We start from the raw sequence: 17,992 nt of genomic DNA, 5'->3' as shown, positions 1-17,992 counted from the left end.
ACCAACTTTGGCTTTCTTTTTCAATATTCCTTTGGCTATTCGAGGTCTTTTCTGGTTCCATATAAATTTTAGGATTATTTGTTCTGTTTCTTTAAAAAAATGGATGGGATTTTGATAGGGATTGCATTAAATGTGTAGATTGCTTTAGGTAGAATAGACATTTTCACAATATTTGTTCTTCCAATCCATGAGCATGGAATATTTTTCCATTTCTTTGTGTCTTCCTCAATTTCTTTCATGAGTACTGTATAGTTTTCTGAGTAAAGATTCTTTGCCTCTTTGGTTAGATTTATTCCTAGGTATCTTATGGTTTTGGGTGCGATTGTAAATGGGACTAATGCCTCAATTTCTCTTTCTTCTGTCTTGTTGTTAGTGTAAAGAAATGCGACTGATTTCTGTGCATTGACATTATATCCTGACACTTTACCAAATTCCTGTATAAGTTCTAGCAGTTTTGGAGTGGAGCCTTTTGGGTTTTCCACATATAGTATCATATCATCTGCAAAGAGTGATAGTTTGACTTCTTCTTTGCCAATTTGGATGCCTTTAATTTCTTTTTGTTGTCTGATTGCTGAGGCTAGGACTTCTAGTACTATGTTGAACAGCAGTGGTGATAACGGACATCCCTGCCGTGTTCCTGACCTTAGCGGAAAAGCTTTCAGTTTTTCTCCATTGAGAATGATATTTGCGGTGGGTTTTTCATAGATGGCTTTGATAATATTGAGGTATGTGCCTTCTATCCCTACACTTTGAAGAGTTTTAATCAGGAAGGGATGCTGCACTTTGTCAAATGCTTTTTCAGCATCTATTGAGAGTATCATATGGTTCTTACTCTTTCTTTTATTAATGTATTGTATCACATTGATGGATTTGCGGATGTTGGACCAACCTTGCAGCCCTGGAATATATCCCACTTGGTCATGATGAATAATCCTTTTAATGTACTGTTGAATCCTATTGGCCAGTATTTTGGTGAGAATTTTCGCATCTGTGTTCATCAAGGATATGGGTCTGTAATTCTCTTTTTTGGTGGGATCCTTGTCTGGTTTTGGGATCAAGGTGATGCTGGCCTCATAGAATGAGTTTGGAAGTTTTCCTTCCATTTCTATTTTTTGGAACAGTTTCAGGAGAATAGGAATTAATTCTTCTTTAAATGTTTGGTAGAATTCCCCTGGGAAGCCGTCTGGTCCTGGACTTTTCTTTGTTTGGAGATTTTTGATGACTGTTTCAATCTCCTTACTGGTTATGGGTCTGTTCAGGTTATCTATTTCTTCCTGGTTCAGTTGTGGTAGTTTATATGTCTCTAGAAATGTATCCATTTCTTCCAGATTGTCAAATTTGTTGGCGTAGAGTTGCTCGTAGTATGTTCTTATAATTGTTTGTATTTCTTTGGTGTTGGTTGTGATCTCTCCTCTTTCATTCATGATTTTATTTATTTGCATCCTTTCTCTTTTCTTTTGGATAAGTCTGGCCAGCGGTTTGTCAATCTTATTAATTCTTTCAAAGAACCAGCTCCTAGTTTTGTTGATTTGTTCTGTTGTTTTTTTAGTTTCATTTCATTGATTTCTGCTCTGATCTTTATGATTTCTCTTCTCCTGCTGGGTTTGGGCTTTCTTTGTTGTTCTCTCTCCAGCTCCTTTAGGTGTCGGGTTAGGTTGTGTATTTGAGACCTTTCTTGTTTCTTTAGAAAGGCTTGCACTGCTATATATTTTCCTCTCAGGACTGCCTTTGTTGTGTCCCACAGATTTTGAACCGTTGTGTTTTCATTATCATTTGTTTCCATGATTTTTTTCAATTCTTCTTTAATTTCCTGGTTGACCCATTCATTTTTTAGAAGGATGCTGTTTAGTCTCCATGTATTTGCATTCTTTCCAAATTTCCTCTTGTGATTGAGTTCTAGCTTCAGAGCATTGCGGTCTGAAAATATGCAGGGAATGATCTCAATCTTTTGGTACCGATTGAGACCTGATTTATGACCCAGGATGTGGTCTATTCTGGAGCATGTTCCATGTGCACTAGAGAAGAATGTATATTCTGTTGCTTTGGGATGGAATGTTCTGAATTTATCTGTGATGTCCATCTGGTCCAGTGTGTCATTTAAGGCCTTTATTTCCTTGTTGATCTTTTGCTTAGATGATCTGTCCATTTCAGTGAGGGGAGTGTTAAAGTCCCCTGCTATTATTGTATTACTGTCGATGTGTTTCTTTGATTTTGTTATTAATTGGTTTATATAGTTGGCCGCTCCCATGTTAGGGGCATATATATTTAAGATTGTTAGGTCTTCTTGTTGGACAGACCCTTTGAGTATGATATAGTGTCCTTCCTCATCTCTTATTATAATCTTTGGCTTAAAATCTAATTGATCTAAGGATTGCCACCCCAGCTTTCTTCTGATGTCCATTAGCATGGTACATTGTTTTCCACCCCCTCACTTTAAATCTGGAGGTGTCTTTGGGTATAAAATGCGTTTCTTGTAGGCAGCATATTGCTGGGTTTAGTTTTTTTATCCATTCTGATACCCTGTGTCTTTTGATTGGGGCATTTAGCCCATTAACATTCAGGGTAACTATTGAGAGATGTGAATTTATTGCCATTGTATTGCCTGTAAGGTGACTGTTATTGTATATTGTCTCTGTTTCTTTCTGATCTACTACTTTTAGGGTCTCTCTTTGCTTAGAGAACCCCTTTCAATATTTCCTGTAGAGCTGGTTTGGTGTTTGCAAATTCTTTCAGCTTTTGTTTGTCCTGGAAGCTCTTTATCTCTCCTTCTATTTTCAATGATAGCCTAGCGGGATATAGTATTCTTGGCTGCATGTTTTTCTCGTTTAGTGCTCTGAATATATCATGCCTGTTCTTTCTGGCCTGCCAGGTCTCTGTGGATAGGTCCACTGCCAATCTAATGTTTTTACCCTTGTACGTTACAGACTTCTTTTCCTGGGCTGCTTTCAGGATTTTCTCTTTGTCACTAAGACTTGTAAACTTTACTATCAGGTGACGAGGTGTGGACCTATTTTTATTGATTTTGAGGGGTGTTCTTAGCATCTCCTGGATTTTGATGTTTGTTCCCTTTGCCATATTAGGGAAATTCTCTCCAATACTTGTCTCCAATATACCTTCTGCTCCCCTCTCTCTTTCTTCTTCTTCTGGAATCCCAATTATTCTAATGTTGTGTCGTCTTATGGTGTCGCTTATCTCTTGAATTCTCTCCTCGTGGTCCAGTATTTGTTTGTCTCTCTTTGGCTCAGCTTCTTTGTTCTCTGTCATTTGGTCTTCTATGTCACTAATTCTTTCTTCTGCCTCATTTATCCTAGCAGTGAGGGCTTCCATTTTTGATTGCACCTCATTAATAGCTTTTTTAATTTCAACTTGGTTAGATTTTAGTTCTTTTATTTCTCCAGAAAGGGCTTTTATCTCTCTGGAGAGGGTTTCTCTAATATCTTCTATGCCTTTTTCGAGCCCGGCTAGAACCTTGAGAATTGTCATTCTGAACTCTAGATCTGTCATGTTACCAATGTCCGTATTGATTAGGTCTCCAGCCTTCGGTACGGCCTCTTGTTCTTTTTTTTGAGGTGAGTTTTTCCGCCTTGTCATTTTGTCCGGATAAGATTTGCTTTCTCCTGCTGTGGAATTCTGCTGTTCTTGGTGAGCGAAGTTGGTCTTGGCTGGGTTTCTTGTTGATCTTCTGTGGGAGGGGCCTGTTGTGGTGATTCTCAAGTGTCTTTGCTGCAGGCAGAATTGCACCGCCTTTGCCAGGGGCTGGGCTAAGTAATCCGCTCGGGTTTGCTTTCGGGAGCTTTTGTTCCCTGAGCGCTTTCCGTAGAATTCCGGAGGACGGGAATGAAGATGGCGGCCTCCCAATCTCTCGGCCCAGAGGAGCCGAGAGCTTGGGGTTCTGCTCCTCAGTGCGCCCTTAGAGAAAAGCACCCAACCGCCCCGCCTCCCTGGCCTGCAGTGGCGCCTTGAGGAAAGCAGTCAATTGCTGGAACCTGGAGAAAAGCGCCCGGTCGCTTCCATCTCCGTGGCCTCCGGCCGCGCTCCGAGCCCACCCAGCCTGCCACCGGCACAAGGTAACCCCGGGCTGAGAGCTCACTCCTCGGCTTTGTTGCTGGAGCCAGCTTCCCCGCTCCAATACCTGCAAGCTCTGCGGCACTCAGACACCCCCAGTCCTTCTGTGACCCTGCAGAACCTGGGGTTTATGCTGACCCCGCCTGGGTTTCCCCCGGTTTAGCCTCTAGAGCGATGTCTCCCAGTGGAGCAGACTTTTAAAAGACCCGATTTTGTGCTCCGTTGCTCTGCCCCTTGCCGGGAGCTGGCCCCTCCTCTCGGGGTCTATCTTCCCATCACTTTGGATTCACTTCTCCGGAGGTCCTACCTTTCAGAAAGTGATCGATTTTCTGTTTCTAGAATTGTTGCTCTTCTTCTCTTCGATTTCCCGTTGGATTTGTAGGTGTTCACAATGGTTAGATAAGCTATCTAGCTGATCTCCTGCTACCCGATGTCATCTCAGCCTGCTACTTCTCTGCCATCTTGACTCCTCAGTCCCTAGGCAGTGGATTTTAATATATGACTTGCCTTAAAGAAATCCTAGATCCTAATCTGCTAAATGGGGATTATTTCCTTCAAAGTGGTAACCTTTTGGAGTACACCAATGCTAATGGTGCTACCACAGCTTAGAATATTTTTGGAAAATCTCCAAAGAATTACTTTTATACTTAGTTCATAGGATACACAAAAATCCTTTATTCTCAATACTAAACTCAGATAATTATTCACATTATTAACTGAGTCAATGCCATATTGACTTTACATTTTTTTCAAAAATAGTCACATCCATCTTCAAAAAACACATGGCTATCACCAGTTGGTTTTACCACCCTATGCGTTTTAGATCTAAATGAGTATTTACTCGCCAATTACCTCAAAAGCAGAGAGATTCAAATGTGTCTCAAAGTACAACAGAGGAAGAGTTTCCAAAATTCTTTGATTGTTGACAGTATTATTTATATTAACACCAATTATTAATAGTATGCTGAGATCATTTTTGTTATGTATGTACAGATTTTTTTTTTTTTTTTTACAGAACTAAGGATGAGTTTTCTGAAAACATAAGGTCTTAGAGGGATGGCCTTGATTGAATTCTGTTCATGAACACCTGTGTTATTTCAAGTTAAAGGTATATAGATATGCTAAGGTGACCTTAAGAAATGGGAAGTTTTTCTAAGGCTGCACAGAGGCAAGGCTGTAGGTTCTTGGGTCCTGTTATCTCTGGTGTCTCTGGTAGCAGCTCTGCTTTAACCAGCTCCTTGGCTTGGGGACTACTTTGGCCCAGGTAGTATCAGGCTCTCTTTGGCCCACATGGTAGTCCCTTAATGAAGGTTAACATAGGTGGCTTGGTTTTACTGGAAAGCACATGGCAGTTTTTCTCTAAAGGAGGCAATATGACACATTCATATTAAGCTTCACTCACAGTGAGTTTGAGGGCACATTTAAGACTCCCACTATTCTGAATGGTCCTTCATTATACGGATATAAAGTTACAGTCCATGCCTTCAAGGATCTATCTCTCCCTGGAACGGAAAGGCAAGGTTGAGTTGGGAAGGAAGGGAAGGGCAGAAAAAAGTAGATGAACGTCACACAACCCTGTGTTTGTGGCTATGTGGTATAGGTGAAACATAAAGAAATGGTATGAGAACCTAGGGAAACCAAGAGGAGAGGAATATTTGAAAACTGATCAAGTAGAAGAAGTGATTTTCTTCTCTTATTTCTCTAAAGAACAGTACTTGGATTAGTGATTAGAAGGTACAATGAAGCAGATTTGGTGCAATACAAAAGAATTGTTTTTAAACTGCTATGCTTGTCTAAAAATAGATTAAATCAGCTGTCTGGAAAGTGTTTTAGGCTCTGAATCACAGCTGTTTGTTCAGAGGCTGGGCAATGGTGATGGGTCAGGCCGTCTCAAAGTGAGTGGTATGAAAATATGAAAAACATTTGACTTCCAAGGTCCCTATCCTCTCTAAAATTTTACTCTTTACTTCTGGGTTCTTTATGTTTGTTTCTTTTTTAATTTAATTTTATTTTTTTCAGTGTTCCAAAATTCATTGTTTATGCACCACACCCAGTGCTCCATGCAATGCGTGCCCTCCATAATACCCACCACCAGGCTCACCCACCCCCATCCCCTTCCCCTCCAAAACCCTCAGTTTGTTTCTCAGAGTCCATAGTCTCTCATGGTTTGTCTCCCCCTCCAATTTCCCCCAACTCACTTCTCCTCTCCATCTCCCAATGAGTCTTGCCTTATAGTCATACTTTAAAGTTAAATTTGGCTTCTCTGTAGGATTAAATGAGAAAATTAAGGTAAAAGTACTTGAGAGAATGTTTCACAGTTGTTATTTGAATTTGAATCAGTGAAAAATAAGCAAGTGAGAAGAAAAGCTTTGATGCCTTTTGGGAATGAAGAGCATATCTATATATCCAACCACCCACATTTCATTCCTTTTCCCAGTCTTAATGGAGGGTTGAGAAAGGAACTCAGATTTATTTGCAAGAGATAATGTTTAAGGTAACTACTATCTAGGCTTTCCATACCCTAGATAGAGAAAACCCATAGTCTACTCTACAAAAGTCACAATGTCTCCCTTAAAGAGTGATTCACAGGATCATATCAAGAAATTTGGGTAGTTCCTGGAGGTATGTGAACTGTGGAATTTATCTATGAACTTCTTTATTCCTTTAGTTTTCTATTCCATTAGTTAGTAACTTGACCAAGAAGTGAAAATGATGAACCAGTTATTGGTCAATTTAGTTACTGGGACTGGCTTTGGTTAAGGAATCAGTTGAAAATTTAAAGATAATATTTATAATGGTAATTTTACGTGTCACATATGTTTTATGATCTTTGCCTATATAACCATCATTATTAAGATTGGTTAATCAAGATTTGCTTTACAGAAGCATACATGATAATGAGAGCATAATAGTTATGTTAATTGAGCACCTACTGTGTAATTTACCTATATTATCTCTTTTACAATGTATATTGTAACATTTCCAGTACGCAATTTAAGTTGCCAAGGTTCCACAGCTTATAAGTAATGGAGTCACAACTCAAATCCAGGCAATTTGCCCTTACAGCCCACTTTTTTAACTGCTTACACAATACTGCCTTGGGTTTACCAGACAAGCCACCTAATAGAATGGAAATGGCCAACCTTTGCCCCTTCTCTGAATTGTACATAATTTTGGAATTCACATGAATTATTTTTCCAACATGAACTGAGGGATGGACTGTTGCCAGGTAGTGCCATGTGTGGAGAAACTGAGTTCAATCCAACATCAGGTATCTTCTTGCCTTATAGAAAAGCTCAAATTTAGTATGGTGGTAGATATAAATATATTTAAACTGTAAATATTAAGATAAAAAGCTTTTTTAAAAATGAGAATTTTTATGGGATACATGGAAAACCCCAAACACCCAATTTTGAAGGGAAAAAAATTTAAACCTGTAACCATAATTTTCCCTATAGGTCAAAGATGAATGTATCTACCTGCAGTGAAAGAATTTAACCTGAGTGACTCTGTACAGGTGTTTCTAGGGAACCTGTACTCTATTTGAATTTTTAAAATATTTACATTTTCCTATCTTTTTCCTTTCGGGCAGTAAATATACTTTAAAAATACCGTACATCTTTTCATAGACTTTTTCTAAGTATAGTTTCGGATTATGTTAAATATTTTAGAGAATATCGTATTAGAGCATATGGGTAGCAATATCTTAGTTTTCACATTTTACCTTCATAAATAATGCTAGCAAGAATGAACCTCTTCTAAGCAGAAATCCTGCTTTTACATGCGCTTGATGATTTAAGCCATACAACCTCTAAATTTTTATTACCCCCATTTTTTAATACGGAGGAAATGGGAGCTTAGGGAGTTTAAGCACCTTAAGTTCCCTCAGCTAATAAATAAAGACATGTTCAAAGTCAGAGTTTTTTTTTTACTCCAAACTCATTCTGCCTCATTTTAATTTTTAAGCAGTTTTATTTTTTTTGTAGAGATAGGATTTCTAAATAACACATTTCTGAATGGTTCTAAACAAGCCCTTATAAACTCTGAACTTTTCTCAGTTTAGGTATTAACTGGAGTGTTTACAGCTTTGTATGTAAAAGTGAAAAATGTTTGTCTGTTTATTATAATTGAAGGGCTATATTGCTGCTGGAGATGGAATGAATGCCCAGGCTGGTGAGGCACATCAATTTGTTAGGCAGCATTAAAAGCCTACTCAGAAGAATATTTTAATAGTTTTTATTTTATTATATTTTAAATTTTGATGATAAACTGTTTCATACACAGAATGGTATCACAAATATCCTGGTAGACATCTGTGCCACTACCATTTTGATTTAATAAGTGCTAACATTTTGCCATATTCTTTTTGACCTTTTTTTGTAAGGATTTTTTGATACAACTAAATGCCCCTACGCTATCCCATTAGCTCTTATCCTTCCATGAGGATCTTCACTATCTTGAAGTTCAAGTATGTTCTTCCCATGTACGCTTCTCTATGTTTTTACTTGCATAAGTACATTCATATTTTTATGTACTAGTTTTATGTGTTTTTAAAATATACATAAATGAATAATATACTACATATTCTGCACTTTTTCCACTTTATGCTTTTGAGAATTACCTATATTGATACATGTACATCTTGTTTTTAATTCTCACTGCTATAGTGTAATATTCCATTGTATGAATAAGCCATTTTTGTTTTTTCATTCCTCTATTGATGACTATTTCTCTTATTTTCCTTCTCTGACTATTATAAATAATGCTGTATTTAGGATCTTAGTAAATGTCTCCTTTTGCACATTTCTAAGTGTTTTTCTGGATGACCTACCTGCGAGTAGTTTATCAGTTTATAGTTCCAGCAACATGGTACAAGAGTTTATCACTGTTTGCAGAAGCACTTGGTATTAACAAATTTTAAAACATTTGCTACTAAAAAACAACTGCCCCGTACATCTTCAAAAATGTGGGTCTCGTGAAAGACAAAGGCCAAGGAACTGTTCCAGATAAAAGGAGGCTAAAGATAAATAACATCTGAAAGCAATATTGTTCCTCAGAAAAAAGAGACTGAATATGAACTATGTATTAAACAGTTCTCGACCCATGTTAATTTTTCTAAAGTTTGATCATCGTAGGATGGTTATATAAGAGAATATTCTTGTTCTTTGGGAATACTGAAGTATTTAGAGATAAAGGGACATGATGTCTGAAAATTATTTTCAGATGCCTTAGCAATATAATAAAATAGACAGTGAGATAAAGCAAGGTAGCAACTTTCTCACACTGGTGAATCTAGGTAAAGAGTATATGTGAATTCGTTTTACTTTCAGCTCTTCGATAGATATGAAATCTTTTGGAAGAAAAAATGTTTGCTAAACTCATAGGTATGAATGTATTCGTTATTTTAATTTACTCTTCTCTGATTACTAAGTGAGATTGAACATCTTTTTATATGTTGGTCATTCGGATTTCCTTTTTTGTGAATTTAAATTCCTTTTCCTAATTCTACTTGGCTATTTGCCTTTTCCTTAATGACTTCTCAAAATTCTGTAATAGTCTTCATCCCCCTTCTTTTTTTTTTTTTAAGATTTTATTTATTTGACAGACAGAGATCACAAGTAGGCAGAGAGGCAGGCAGAGAGAGAGAGAGGGAAGCAGGCTCCCTGCCAAGCAGAGAGCCCAATGCGGGGCTTGATCCCAGGACCCAGAGATCATGACCTGAGCTGAAGAAAGAGGCTTTAACCTACTGAGCCACCCAGGCGCTCCCATTCCAATTCTTTGTTGATGTGTTTCGCAAATAACTTCTCTTACTTTTCGGTTTGTCTTTTAACTTTGGGTAATGGGTTTATTAGGGAGTCTCAGCCTATGAGTGTATAAAAGAACTTTGTTTTCAATATTTTCCCACTAACTGTCCTATTTGGGACTCTTCTTTTCTGTTGGATGGAGGATCCCTTTACAACATCTTGTCAAGACTCCATAACTCTCCAGTGACTTGGTTATTAAAAAGTCTCTTGTTTATAATTAAAGAAGACAGTTTAGTTTATCTTGAACCATGAATGTCCAAATCAAATCTAAATCTCTTCTCCTCCTTAACTCCTAGCACAAATGAAACCTTCCCATGTCTCTAGTGGAGAAAGGCTATGGTCTGCTTTGTATATACATCCATCCCCTAACTTATCGAGGTGTCCTCTGCTATGTGGAGTGGGAAGAACAAGCCAAAGGGCAAGCATCTTTCCACTTGAGTGAACTGTAGGTGCAGCTTCCTCCTTGTTTGTCACTACTGCTCTAACGCTGGACAAGTTTTAGCGTCCTCACTGTGGCAGGCACCCATGTGCTGCCTCTGTAACTGGGCTGGGAGCATGTTGAGAGTGTTTGAAAAAGCCACGTGGGCTACCTCCCCTTTGCACAGCTCCTGAAGACAAAGATCTAGCCCTGACTTAGGGTTCACATCTAATTTTCACCTTTTCCATAAGGACAGCCTGTTGTTATCCCAGCCCCATTCATTGAATAGACTCCCCTTTCCCACTGATGTGTATTACTGCCTTCCACCCAATATGGTGGAAATTTTATCTGTTTGCCAAATAATGAGAGTACAGGTTGACCCAATGGCTGTTATACTCTTAACTAAGTTCTTTTTTCGCCCTGACTTAATTGCCAGGAGCAGGTCAGCAAGTTTGCTGGGATTGATATTTAATTGGGAGCAGGATGCCAGGCCTTTGGTTTAGGCAAACTATAATCTTTATGAGTGATTGCCTTGGCTTTTCCCCCTCCCTTGGCTTCTGGGAATTGGAGGTACCCTATCTTCCTTCCACCCAGAAAGAAAGAATAATCTCTCCACCCCAAAAGCCCCTGACTCCTCCCATGTCTCAGTCCTTTTCCTTATGTGGAGTGAGGAGGGAATTCATGGTAAGTACTGGTCTAGTGAGTTTCAGTAAGCCTTGAGAGGTGGCTGGCCCCAACTGCTAGTGAACAACTTGGTCTTAGACCATGGAGTACTTAGCATCCTTTCTCATCAGCTTTGGATTTATCAACAATTTTAGGACAACCAGAAAAATCCCATTTGACATAAGGTTACATTTCATTGGTATTCTTTCTTGCATAAAAGTTTTAAAATGTCTTAATATAGTCAGATTTATTCTTCCTTATGGCTTATCCTTTCCTTCAGCTTTTTCCAGAGGTATTTCCCTATTCCTTTCAAAATTTTGCTTTTCAATTTAGACCTTTTATCTATTTGACTTGAAAAATTTGTTTTATATTTGATATGAGGTAGACATCTAATTTTAATTTTCCGTTAAGAATAGTTCTTGTCTCAGTACTATTTGTCAGTCTTTTCTTTCCCAGTGATTTGTATTACTGCCTTTCAAATTGTTTTTAACTGATAACCATTTCTTTGTATTTTCTTTCTATAGGAATCACCTTTGCTGTTCCCTAAGGTTAAGTAGATCCCTGACATGTCCACCCATCATAGTGAATTGTTCCAATGACATTTTATTAGATAGAGTAGGAGCTGTGTTCACTGTTGCATCCCTAGCATTTAGGACAGTACCTGGCACCGAGCTGGCTCTCAATAAATATTTGGCGAATGAATGAGCAGGTGCAAGCCAAGTCCACCCAGCTATGAGTCTGCTCTGAGGTCTAGATTTCACAGAATTCAATAGGTTTTCTATTTTACTGCGATTGGTAAAATGGGTTTTTCCTTTCCAGTAGCATAGTCTCTCTCTTGATCTGTTATTCTTTGAGATAGACATTTTGAATATTCCTAGATTTCTCCCTTTCCTTGAGCTTGGCTTCTAATGGGTCACTTAGCTTCATGATTTCTTCTTTCTTAACTATATCTTCACTTCAGCTCAGGCCTTTTCCCCTCTCCCTTCCTTTATTTTTTTTTTAATGTGGTGTTTGATGTATGTACAAGAATGTAAGTAACACATAATAAATTATAACTACATGTATGCCTTTGGAAACCACCACTTCCCTGAAAGTGGTGACATTATCTGCCCATTGCCTCTACTTATGTGCTCCTTCCTGGCCCACCCCTTGCCTCCACCTAAGAGGTAATTGCTAAGTTGAAGTTTGAGTTTCTCATCCTCTTGCTTAAGTTTCCTTTTCAAGTATAAACTTATTACATTAAAAAAATATTCCTAACAATACATTATGTAGATTTACTTATCGAACTTTATAAGAATAGTTTTATACTTTGTGAAGTCTGCAAACTGAATTTTTCATTCAACATTTATGCTTCTAAGTTTCATCCATCCTGTTTTGTGTGGCTACAGCTCACTAATTTCATTATTTAATTTCATTAGTGAACATAATGAGATTACATTGTGTAACATACCATGGTTTCTCTATTCTCCTGTTGATCTTTGTTTAGACTGTTTCCTGGTTTATATTTGCTGCTTTGGACAAGATTGCTATAAACACTGTTGTTTATGTCTCTTGGTCCACTTGTGTAAAGTTTTTCCAGGCTCTGTATCAAGGAGTGGACTTTCTGGGTGAAAGGATATGCCAGTGTTCGACTTTAAAAGATAATGCCAAATTGCTTCCCAGAGTGGTCTGTTTGTACTCATGCCAGTAAAGTGTCAAAGTCCCCATTGACTCATATTCTTTCCAACATTTGGCATTATAAGATTTATTATTTTTTCCCTTTTAGATGTGAAATCGTGTCTCCTTTTAATTGTAAATTTTATTTCCCTGAGAAAAGAATTTGAGATTGTTTTATATGCCTATTGACTTGACTATTCATGATTCCATTTCTGTGTAATGCCTGTTTGTCTTTGCCCTTTTTTCTATTTGGGTTATTTGAGTTTTTCTTCTTGAATTAAAGTTCTTCATGTATTTTAGATCCAAATTAAATTAATTTATCAGTTGTAAGTATTGCCAATATTTTCTTCCAGTTTGTGGCTTGTTTTTTTGTTTTCTTTATAGTATCTCTATTACCAGAGGTTTTAATGAAGTTTTAATAGTAATAATGTTGAATTTATCAATCTTTTCTATTATAATTGGAATTTTTTAATCTTGTTTAAAAAACATCCAGCTCTATACTGAATTTATAAATACATTCTCCTATGCTTTCTTTTAAAGGATTTAAAAGCTTTATCTTTCACATTTAAGATGCATATAGAATTAATTTTTCATGTGTATGGTATAAAGTAGGGCTCCAATTTTACTTTACTTTTTCCTTATGGATAAATAGTTATCCTGTAAGAGCATTTCTTTAGATTAAATATATTTACAATATATATTTCTATGAGAAGAAAACATACAATATCACAGAATATATGGTATTTTGAAAACATAAAATATGTATATATATATATATAGTATTTAGTATACACACAAAATTTCAAAAGACATACACCAAAATAACAACAACAATTATCTTTGGATAGTGGGACAATTAATGATCTTTGTTTATTTCTTCTTTTCTGTAATTTCCAACTTTTCTCTGTTGAACATATATTTCTATTTTTTTCACAGTGAGAAATAAGGTAGTGTTTTTAGATAATAATGTGGTATCAGTACATCTTAAAGAGAAACCGTGAATTAATTCCTCCAACTTAACTTTTTTTTTTAGCTTCTTCCATTCCTAGGGGTGGGGAGAATGTTTGTAGATTATGCAGTAAGCCTTAATAGAAGGTGAAAAATGGTTGAGTTCTGAAATCTTCTATAAATAGTTAGATAAAGTTTTTCTCTCCCAAGCTGCATTTGCTTTACAGGTAGGTAAGTCTCTTTGGAGAATAGGATCCAGGTTACTTATGTGTATCATTGATGATATAATTATTTCTTTTTGATCAACAGCAGATAATGAAAAGACTTATAAAGCGATATGTTCTGAAAGCACAAGTGGACAAAGAAAATGATGAAGTTAATGAAGGTAAGCATCTCCATCTTGAGAAACATCCTTTTGCAACTAACTTAATGACCTTGGGAAACTTGATATTGAAGGATACTCTTAAAAATCCAATCTCAGGGGACGCCTGGGTGGCTCAGTTGGTTAAGCGGCTGCCTTCGGCTCAGGTCATGATCCCAGCGTCCTGGGATCGAGTCCCACATCGGGCTCCTTGCTCTGCAGGGAGCCTGCTTCTCCCTCTGCCACTCTGTCTGCCTGTGCTCACTCTCTCTCTCTCTCTCTGACAAATAAATAAATAAAATCTTTAAAAAAAAAAAAAATTAAAAAAAAAAAATCCAATCTCAGGTAACAGTTCCAAGATTGATAGGAGAATCTTGGGTTACATTTCTAAAACTATCTTTTAAAAGAAAAGGTTATTAAAAATGTCAATCAGAGACAATTGATCTCTACTCAGAATGTCATAACTGATTCTTAGAATGTAAAACCTGCAATCATTCTGGAAGCCTTTTAAGTTCTATTACATAAAGTAGTCGGTAGTTTCGGTTCTGTTGCAGTGAGTTCACATGAGTGTTAACATTTTTGCAATGTTAACATTTTCCAATAAAATAGTTGGCTGGTTGGCTCAAATAGAACATACATTTCTTCAGAAAAATTTTTGCTTTGTTGTACAGAAAGAAATCTGTAACCCATTTTTCTCATCTCATGTTTCACTTTTTCCTTTCACTTTTCTTCTTGGCTCCTTATTTAAGGTACCTATTTTTCCAGGCATATCCTAGGCAGGGCATCTGTCTGTACTATAAAAATGTTTTTCCAAAGGCAAGGCCAAAGAACAGGCCCAGAGTTGGAAAGAAATCAACCTGGGAAAAGTAAGTGGCCTTAAAAATGGAAAGTGTAGCTTCTAGTAGCAATGAGATGCCACTAGATCTATCTATGCTATTAAGAGAAGAAAGGGCGAAACTAAATAAAATGGTGATGGCCTTCAAAGTCATTACTCGACGGATGCAAGGATCCCTGGAAAATCTGGGTCTGTCCACTGATACGTGCATGTAGAAAAGAAGTGTATGAATGTGTGATTAAAGGCCAGCAAAAATCCAATCATGATGCCCAAGAAACTGTCTCAGGGAGATGGGATGGAAAGGGGTTGTAGTTCAGAAAGCAGAAATCTAATCATTCGCACAGTAACCTCCCTGGTGGGGGCGGGGGGGGGACAAGAAAAACAAAGTGATCTGGGGTAATTGGATGGCTGACAGCATCAAAAACAAAGGAACATCTTCCATATCCTTGCTCTAAAGAGGAAAATGAGTTAATGAGAATATGGAGTTTGAACAAAGTTCTAACTAAACTATCATAGAGTGTAATATCCTCATTTAATAAATGAAGAAACTGAAGTCCAAGAGGTTGAGTACTTTGTTTCCCGTATTGGTAGACTACAAATAACACTTAATGAATAGTCTCCCCATAACTCAAAAACAAGGAAGGAGGATATGGCGCTAGGGAGGTGAAAGGGGATCTAATGGGTTTATAGTCCAAATGTGATACTGAATGGTGTGAGAATCCATTTCTTTCACCAAAGACCAGCCTCATGATTTCAAATTAGAATCATATTGCCAGATGGGAAAGGAAGAAGCACTTTTTTTTTTTTTTGCCTAAAAAAAGGAATCTGCAAATGTTCTATGTGTATTCTTGAGGAATAGAGTTCTTTAAGATAAAAAGTTTCTGACTTATATATATATAAAAGAGTGTAGAAATTACACTTTTAAGCATCATAAAGGTACCAGGGAGTATTATAGAAGGTATGTTTTACATGTGATTCTTTTACAGAAAGCTTGTTAAAATACCAATAATTTATGAAGAATCATTTCTTAGATTCAGGATAAATTTCCACCCCAAAGTTCACCTTCCAATATCAATGGCTTATCTACATTGCAATCATTTGCAAGAGAATCCAGTTCTTAATTGCAAACTACATATACTCAAAATACTGCCAAGCTGAATTATGGGAATACTTGTGCTTTAAGAGCCAGAAAGTCTCCTTTGGAGACTCCTGTGTGTTTACACATTGCCAGTGGTATCACATCTAAACAATTTCTTACTTGTCACTTGTTACTTCCTTATACATTGTTTTTCTGTGTCCTACAAAGTGTTCCTTGGCCCTAAGCTCATTACCATAGCCTTCCCTAATAATCACTCCTACTTTTTTTTTTTCTTGCCTTTTCTTACTCCAAACCTGACTTAAAATTTACTTGTTTCATGTCAGTATTTGCCTGTTAAACAGATTGTATCACCTTTGGTAAAGTTTCATTTTGCTAGGAGTCTCATCCATCCTAGCAAAGGGAGATGATCCATGTAGGTTTCAACCCTTATGTCTGAGGGAACCAAAGGGACTCCCTATAGGCAGAATGGGATACTCTGGCTGTAGATCAGGTAGCCGAAAAATTGCCCTGTGTTAAGAGGTGTTTGAGCCACAGAACAGTACTTTAGCTGAGTTTTACTATTGAAAACATAGCTGGACTATTTCTTACAACTTTTTCAAAGGTCAGTGTATTTTTAAAGACTAATACTTCTTGGGACAGCTGGGTGGCTCAGGTTAGGTTAGGTGTCTGCCTTTGGCTCAGGTCATGATCCCAGAGTCCTGGGATTGAATCCTGCATAAGGCTCCTTACTCAGAAAGGAGCCTGCTTCTCCCTCTGCCTGCGGCTCCCCCTGCTTGTGATCTCTCTCTCTCTCCCTCCCTCTAACAAATTTTGAAAAATAAAAAAAAATTTAAAAAAAAGGACTAATACTTCTTAAATATCTTGAAGGAAAAAATTCCATAAAAATAACTTGGACTTTATGAAGCAAATGTATTAATATTATATGCATTTGTATGAATTTCACTCTCTCTTCTTTATCTAATCCAAAGAGCAAATTACCAATGATTTTTTTTTTTACATACAAATACTATAGGTGAATTAAAAGAAATCAAGCAAGATATCTCCAGCCTTCGTTATGAACTTTTGGAGGACAAGAGCCAAGCAACTGAGGAATTAGCCGTTCTGATTCATAAACTCAGTGAGAAACTGAATCCTAGCATGCCAAGATGTGAATGATTCAGTAACCTGGAATAATGGCTTTGACTATAGCACAAAAGTGGGCAATAATATTTCTAAGTATGAAATACTTGAAAAACTATGGTGTAAATTTTTAGTATTAACTACCTTTATCATGTGAATCTTTAAAACTTAGGTCTTAATGATTTTATTGTTTTATCACATGAAAATGCTCTTCATTTTAATTGTCTGCCTTGACATTATAAACAATGACATGCCATTGTATTTAAAGGCCCAGTATTATTCCATTACTGACACTTTCGTCCACTTTAGAATAAACTCTATGTCTTTACACTACCTGTTTGCCTCCAAGAGACTGTAAGCTCCTTGGGGACAGGGACCATGTCTTATTCATCTTTGTGTCTCCAGCGTCTAGTACAGTGCCTGGTACATAGTAGGTGCTCAATAAATGTTGAAACCAACTGAACAGAACTGCCAACAAAATACAAATAAAAATGAAAAGGCCATCACCATGTAGCATTCCTTCCCTTGTCCAAGTGCTAAGAGTTGTTTTTTTTTTTCTAATAGAAATTAAAGAAATTTTATAACCAGCTATGACTTGGTAAGATTTTCTTAGAATTTTTGGCATCACTCATAATCCTAGAATCTTTGAGCCCTGAATGAAGAATTTAACAATGAAATGAATTAATAGAAAATATAATTACATTACATATTTAAGTTTCATAGAATTGTTCAAAACGACACATTAAAGATTTTTCTAAAGTATATAGAGTTTGTTTTCTGTCTGAAATTTTCATTTGTTGTTTTTCAGTAATGTGAATTTATTCAGTGGGGTGGTGAGTTTGTTTTTTTAAAGTTAGGGGCTATGCAGGGTTGCTATTTTGTGGTAACCTTCTAATTTCTGCCTCTGATGTTTAATGCTAAAGAAAATATCAACAACTAACTTCTGTCTTGCCTATTAGCTTCATTCTGAGTTTTAGAGGGTATGTGTATGGGAAGAACCAAGAGCGAGCAATGGCTGTCTACG

At 37.0% G+C, this 17,992-nt stretch overlaps 1 protein-coding gene across 3 annotated transcripts in view; it reads left to right on the top strand.

Moving 5' to 3' along the window:
* Positions 1-17,473, top strand: part of TRPC3 (transient receptor potential cation channel subfamily C member 3) — a gene marked incomplete at both ends in the record, with an annotated part of 77,622 nt that extends 60,149 nt beyond the window's left edge. For 2 of the 3 annotated variants that reach the window (XM_080797176.1, XM_080797175.1), the window contains 2 exons: positions 13,864-13,939; positions 16,862-17,473. In XM_080797176.1, coding sequence (XP_080653302.1) covers positions 13,864-13,939; positions 16,862-17,004 — 219 coding nt within the window. The remainder of the gene's footprint in view (positions 1-13,863; positions 13,940-16,861) is intronic. The other variant, XM_080797177.1, reaches the window with a different exon arrangement.
* Positions 17,474-17,992: the final 519 nt, after the last annotated feature.

Source organism: Martes martes, assembly GCF_963455335.1.
Source record: "Martes martes genome assembly, chromosome: 2".
Classification (NCBI taxonomy): domain Eukaryota; kingdom Metazoa; phylum Chordata; class Mammalia; order Carnivora; family Mustelidae; genus Martes; species Martes martes.
The sequence above is the reverse complement of the archived record's forward strand: the minus strand, read 5'-3'. Positions and strand labels throughout refer to the sequence as shown.